Source organism: Myotis davidii, unplaced genomic scaffold (genome assembly GCF_000327345.1).
Source record: "Myotis davidii unplaced genomic scaffold, ASM32734v1 scaffold77, whole genome shotgun sequence".
Classification (NCBI taxonomy): Eukaryota; Metazoa; Chordata; class Mammalia; order Chiroptera; family Vespertilionidae; genus Myotis; species Myotis davidii.
The window spans coordinates 1595066-1597130 of NW_006289713.1; the positions used below are offsets into that span (position 1 = coordinate 1595066).

General features: G+C 44.9%; 1 protein-coding gene across 1 annotated transcript in view; it reads left to right on the plus strand.

The window, feature by feature from the left end:
* Positions 1–2065, plus strand: part of ANKRD27 (ankyrin repeat domain 27) — a 69424-nt gene that overhangs the window by 28212 nt on the left and 39147 nt on the right. Inside the window, 2 exon segments of the mRNA XM_006762174.2 lie at positions 606–762; positions 1506–1660. Of these exon segments, the coding sequence (XP_006762237.1) occupies positions 606–762; positions 1506–1660 (312 nt within the window).

Below are 2065 nucleotides of genomic sequence, written 5' to 3' on the forward strand. Positions count from 1 at the left end.
AGCTTGTGGACGGAAAGGGCCCAGGTTCGATTCCGGCCAAGGGCATGTACCTTGGTTGCGGGCACATCCCCAGTAGGAGGTGTATAGGAGGCAGCTGATCGACATTTCTCTCTCATCGATGTTTCTAACTCTTTGTCTCTCTCCTTTCCTCTCTGTAAAAAATCAATAAAATATATTTCAAAAAAGAAAAAAAAAAAGAATAGAAAAAGTATCACGATACTACTGTAGCCACAACTACAGAGTGAACAAAGAGGAAAGAAAAACATTTTAGTATCAAAAAGCAAATGAAAGCGTAGTCCTCCTGTGGCCATAGCTCAAGTAGTTAGAGCATCATCCCTATATGCCAAGTTTGTGGGTTCGATCCCTAGTCAGAGCACATACAAGAATCAACCAATGAGTGCATAAATAAGTGGAACAACAAATCAATGTGTGTGTGTGTGTGTGTGTGTGTGTGTGTGTGTAAAAAATCAAAAGAGTGGTGCTGTCCCTACAAACCCACATTGGAGCGAAGAGGGGCAGGTTGGGTAAAGTACTGTATTGGGTCCAGGCGGAGGGGTCGATAGTCACCACTGGTTAGTGGTGCAGTGATGGTTCTCTTATTCTAGGATGTCTTTATACAAGGAAACAGGATTAAATTAGGAGCTGGTTTCGCCTGTCTTCTCTCAGTGCCCATTCTCTTTGAAGAAACTTTCTACAATGAAAAAGAAGAAAGTTTCAGCCTACTGTGTATAGCCCATCCTTTGGAGAAGAGAGAGAGTTCAGGTATTCTGCAAGAAAACCTCTTTCTCATGATTTGGAGCAATGTATTTATTGAATTTCCTCCTGACATAACTATTACAAACATCCCATAAAATATTCAAGAGCCCACTAGAAAACTGCATAATTATTTACATAATTGCCCCATAGAACTTAATCAGAAGGTTGTCTCGAGCTAAGGTGTGGACTGGGCTGCTGCATATGGTTGCACAGTTTGGACATGACAGTTCCAGGAGGCAGTATTCACATAGGCCTCAGTGTGGATGTTGTCCCCTAGAGTTATGCAAAGTGGTAGCCCTGGCTTTATCTCGGGCCTTGGTTTTAGAGCTAGCTCTTATAGCATTATTACCCACCCAGCCCCACTGTGGTGCCTCTTAAGATCTCATTATTTTTAATGAATAATAATTCTTCAGCTGCTCCAGGAAATTGAGGCAGCAATTTTCCAAATGCAGTCTGAGGCTTTATTATCGGGAATTAGGGCTTCACCAAAACCACACAGGTCATGCCCAAGATCGCAGATAGTCCAGGTTTTGTCCCAGAAAACGGACTCAAGAGGACCAGGCTCTCTGAACCCTGGGTTGTCCTATAACTGGGCTGCCCTTGGGCAATATCTTAAAATAGGTTCATCCTCCTCTTCTCCCTGGAAGGTGGGGCCCAGACCCTGGGGAAGCAGGGCAAAGGATGTGGCACTTCCCCTGCCAGGAAACAGTGAAAGCTTCAGTCATCCTGACTCTCTGTCTCTTTTTCAGAAGAGCCTTCAACACCCTCAGATACCTTTTCCTTGAAAACCATCGAAGATGTGAGAGAGTTTTTGGGAAGACACTCGGAGAGATTTGACAAGAACATTGCCTCTTTCCAGCGAACATTCAGGGAATGTGAAAGAAAAAGCCTCCGTCACCACATAGTCAGTATCTGTGTCTTGCTTTGCCAGGCTTGCCTGGTCTCAGGCCAGTTTAGAGCCCAGAATCCCTCTCAGTTTACTCTGAAGCTTTGCTGCCTCCACTGTTGGAAGTTTGTTTGAACTATTTCTAACTATAAAAGTAGTACAAGCCCCTGTAGAAAACTTGAAAATCACAGAGAAGTATAAAAGTTATTATCGCCTTGGACGGTGTGCACAGTGGTTAGAGCATTGTCCTGCACACCAAAGGATCATGGGTTCGATTCCCCTTCGAGAGCACGTACCTGGGTTTCAGGTTCTATCCCCAGCCCCAGTCAGGGTGCATGTGGGAGGCAACCAATCGATGTGTCTATTTCACATCAATGTTTCTCTCTCTTCCCCCCGCCCCCACCCCCCCGCTTCCACTCTACT